Genomic DNA, 4,254 nt, shown 5'->3' on the forward strand with positions numbered 1-4,254 from the left:
ATAAGCAAAAAGAAAAAAGCCAGAAGTGGTGCTGTGGCTCAAGTGGTAGAGTGCTAGCCTTGAGCTGAAGAGCTGAGGGACAGCGCCCAGGCCCACAGTACAGGCCCCACGACCAGACCCAAAAAAAAAAAAAAATCTCATGGACTTTTCTGCCTGGGCTGGCTTTGAACTGAGATCTTCAAGATCCTCAGATCTGTTTTCTGAGTAACTAGGATTACTATAGGCATAAGCCACTGGAGCCTGACTGGCATGAAGAAAGCAGCTGCTGAGCTACCCCCACCTTGGGATTTAGCTTAGCTTTGTACATCATATGGTTTCCTGTGAAGATGAACTAAATGAATGAAGGAATTAATGAGTGAGTGACTCCAGGATGCAATTACAATCCTCCATCCTTAAGTTAATGTTCCTAGTTCTTCCTTCCTTGACATCTGTGTCCATCCCTATCTAGAGATGGGGCCCAGCTGGGAACCCAGCACAGTACAGTAACGCAGACAGCTAGGTGGGCTCCACCAGACATCCCAGTTCAGACTTCCCAGGAACAAGCTGTACCCAGCAACAGCTCCAAATCAGGCAACAGGCAGAGAAAACTATAAGACCATATGTTTATCACGTGGCCTCCTCTGTGGCTCCCAGTGACTGCCGCCCACCTGTGCCTCTTTCTATAAATAAATGGAGGTGACAGAGACAGGACAGGGTGGGGACAAGCTGGATGGGTACAGCCATGTTGACCTCCTCACCTTCTGAGATGACCCAGACCCAGACCCAGGGCCTGACATAGGGCCTTAGTTTAACCACCTCTGCTGGGTATCGGGCTTCCCACAGCCTCATCACCAGAGCCAGCCATGCCCTCTGCTACCTGCATAAAGCTAAAGCATTCTCTGCGTCTGGCGCTGGTGATACTGGTTATAATCTCACTAATGACAGCTCTTAATTATTTGCCGCTCCATTGTTTTACCTAGATTATTAGAACCCCAGCAAGTCCTCACATAATCCTAGGAGTTAGGTTTGATTGCTATCCCCCTTGTACAGACAGGAAACTGAGGCTGGGGATGGGGAACTGACATCCTCAAGATCTCAGGTTAGAAAGTGGCAGAGGTAGGACGTGAACACATGGAGGTCTGGCTTCGAATCTCACCCTGGCACAATCAGCATCACGAGCACCCATGGCCTTCCAGGCTCCTGGATGCATCTCCCGATAGGGTAGAGCAGCACAGACGCCTGGACCATCAATACCCCAAACTCTTAGGAAACCTGGTGCCCAGCCCCCAGCCTTGTAGAGCAGGGTATTGTGCAGATAATACCCCAGCCTGGTCTGTCGGCTTTCTGCAGCAAGCCTGTCCCAGGCCCAGCCGGGTACATTTTCCCCTTACACCATGTGATCTGCAGAGCTAGTCTGTCTCTGCCCTGCAAAGCCTGGTTCTAGCAATAGCAAAAGGAACCCTGTAACTTAATCTTAGTAACTCTTTCATCCTTCATCCTCTTTAAAGCCATTTATTTATTTGTTGGCTGCACTAGGATTTGAATTCAGGTCCTTGCACTTGTTAGGGAGGTAATCTACTGCTGAGTCACATCTTCATTTCTCAAGGCCTGTGTGTGTGTGTGTGTGTGTGTGTGTGTGTGTGTGTGTGTGTGCGCCAGTAACTTGGGCACTGTCCTTTAGTTTATTTGCCTCAGATCTAGCACTCTACTAGCACCCTCAAGGGTATTTTTGTGTGTGTTTGTTTAGTGCCAATCCTGGGGCTTAAACTCAGGTTCTGGGTGCTGTCGCTGAGCTTTTTCTCTCAAGATTAGCACTCTATCACTTGAGCTGTGGCTCTATTCCCAGATTTCTTTTCTTTCTTTCTTTCTTTCTTTCTTTCTTTCTTTCTTTCTTTCTTTCTTTCTTTCTTTCTTTTTGTAGCTAATTAGATAAGAGTCTTACCAACTTTCCTTCCCAGGCTGGTTTTGAACCATGATCCTCAGATCTCAACTTCTTGAGTAGCTAAGATTACAGGCTTGAGCCATTGGCACCTGGCTTTCCAAAGTCATTTTTAAGGCTTTATTTTAATTTGTTGACTTTGGGGCATTGTACCAGACTTCTCTGAAGCAGCCTGCCCTTGTCACTTAGCACACTCATCAGGGAAAAGGCTATCAAGGTTAATTTCAGGGTTTGTTTCCTCCCTGACTTCACACCTTTCTCCAGGTTTCTCTGCATGTATCAAGCTGACTGTAATCCTACCTCCTCAGGAGGCTGAGGTATGAGGATCCTGGTTTGAAGCCAGCCAAGACAGGCAAAGTCCATGAGACTCTTATCTCCAGTTGACCACCAAAAAGCTGAAAGTACAGCTGTGGCTCAAGTGGTAGAGTGCCAGCCTTATGCTTGAAAAAGCTAAGGACAGTACAAAGGCCCTGATTTTTAAGCCTCAGTATCAGCGTGAGCACATATAAAAGATTAGATGACTGAGATTCAGAATCTTGAAAGGATTGGATCATACAGCTTGGCCAAGGCCCAGGCCAGGGCCCAATCTCACACTCAACTGCTACCCAGGAAAGGGTTTGTTGGCTCTCACATGGGGCATTTGCTCATTTGCTCAAGTGTCTGCTCCAGTGTCACCTTATCAGACAGCTCTCCACAGGCCCTGGACACAGGAGTGATACCCCCATCCCTGGCAGTACTCACTACAACTGCTGGGGTCATATTTATTGGCTTATTTGCATACTGTCCCTCTTAGACTGTAAGCCACACATAAGTAAGGATATCATCTATTGTACCTTACTGCTTTGTCTCTAGGCCTGGCTCAGTAAGCAAGCAATCACTGAGTAAAAAATTAACATTTTCCAATTCAAGCTACCACTCTGCTCTCCGCTGTGTTCTGTGGACATGGAAATGGCCTGCTCACTCCCAAACAGCATAAATCTCCCCTCCTGGGCCTCCTTGTGGGGACTAGCAGTTAGATGCCTTCATGCCTTCAATGCAGAGGCAGACAGCTGTGTGTGGGGCTCCTTGGCCTCTTGGTATGAAATGTATATCAGAGCAGGGTTATAGGAGTCCTGGACTGTAATCCTGCTATTTTACCACCATCTTGAGGGATAGAACCAAGATTACTACTCTCTAAGGCAGAACTTCCAACTCTCCCAAGAAGGGCCTTTGCACATGCCATTTACTCTGCCTGTGGCTAGCTCTTTCTCTTCATGTAGGCCTCCTTCTAAGTTTACTTCGTCAGAGAATCCTGACTCCTCCCAGGTTAACTGGATTCTCCACTTCCACAGATAGCTCTCTTCACAGCATTTACTTCCGCCATTGCTCCTATTCTAAATGATTTCTGCCTTTACTATTCCATGTATCTGTTTCTATCATTTACTGCCCATCCCACCACCTATGAAGGTGGAAAACATGGCTGTCTTGCTCAGTGTTGTATTTCCAGGCTGGTTTATACTAAATCCTTCTAAGTATTGGTTGAATTAATGTTCCATCAATTCTTTCTGCTTCTAGAAGCAAGGAAACTGAGACCCATAGGCAGGAAGGAATGTGCTGGCGATTAGCTAGTGGTCAGAGCCTAGAGTAGAAGCAGCAGGGAGACTATGACCTTGGGAGATGCTGGATCATTGTGTAGGCCTCAGTTTCCCTATCTGCGAGATGGAGTGTGGCCTCAGTTTCCTTATCTGCAAGCTGGAGTGAGGCAGCTAGCACCTCAAAATCCAGTGGTGGGGTGCTATCCAGTCTGTTGGCACAAATGGCATTTTCAGCACAGCATCTGCGACCCCTTTTTCCACTATTACACATTGGTAAAAACGCCCCAAAGCCGCAGAAGGAGAAAACTACAACACCCATGAGGCCCCGGGCGGCGCCGGCGCACAGTGACCGGTCCGCAGGGGAAGGGCGCGCCCTCTAGCGGTGACGGAGAGGAGCGCGCCGCTCGGATCCCCGGGGGGCAGGGGGGGGAACGCGGCGCACGCAGTCGGGGCGCGAGGCTGCGGCGGTGAAGCCGGAGCCGGGAGCAGGAGCTGGAGCGGCTGCCGGATCGCAGCCCACCGGGCACGCCGCAGCCATGGGTAACCGTGGCATGGAAGATCTCATCCCGCTGGTCAACCGGCTGCAGGACGCCTTCTCCGCCATCGGCCAGAATGCAGACCTCGACCTGCCGCAGATCGCCGTGGTAGGCGGCCAGAGCGCCGGCAAGAGCTCGGTGCTGGAGAATTTCGTAGGCAGGTAGGAGCGGCGCGCCCCCCGGAGCCGGGACCCCCCGGTGCCCGGGCCCGACGGCGACCTCCCAG

General features: G+C 50.0%; 1 protein-coding gene across 17 annotated transcripts in view; it reads left to right on the top strand.

The window, feature by feature from the left end:
* Positions 1-3,914: 3,914 nt before the first annotated feature.
* Positions 3,915-4,254, top strand: part of Dnm1 (dynamin 1) — a 44,117-nt gene continuing 43,777 nt past the window's right edge. For 8 of the 17 annotated variants that reach the window (XM_013021312.1, XM_013021313.1, XM_013021319.1 and 5 more), the window contains exon 1: positions 3,957-4,189. In XM_013021312.1, coding sequence (XP_012876766.1) covers positions 4,029-4,189 — 161 coding nt within the window. In that variant the 5' untranslated portion in view covers positions 3,957-4,028. Of the gene's footprint in view, positions 4,190-4,254 lie in introns of all 17 variants that reach the window. The other 9 variants (XM_013021307.1, XM_013021302.1, XM_013021304.1 and 6 more) reach the window with 4 other exon arrangements.

Source organism: Dipodomys ordii, unplaced genomic scaffold (genome assembly GCF_000151885.1).
Source record: "Dipodomys ordii isolate 6190 unplaced genomic scaffold, Dord_2.0 Scaffold55, whole genome shotgun sequence".
In the NCBI taxonomy this organism is placed as follows: domain Eukaryota; kingdom Metazoa; phylum Chordata; class Mammalia; order Rodentia; family Heteromyidae; genus Dipodomys; species Dipodomys ordii.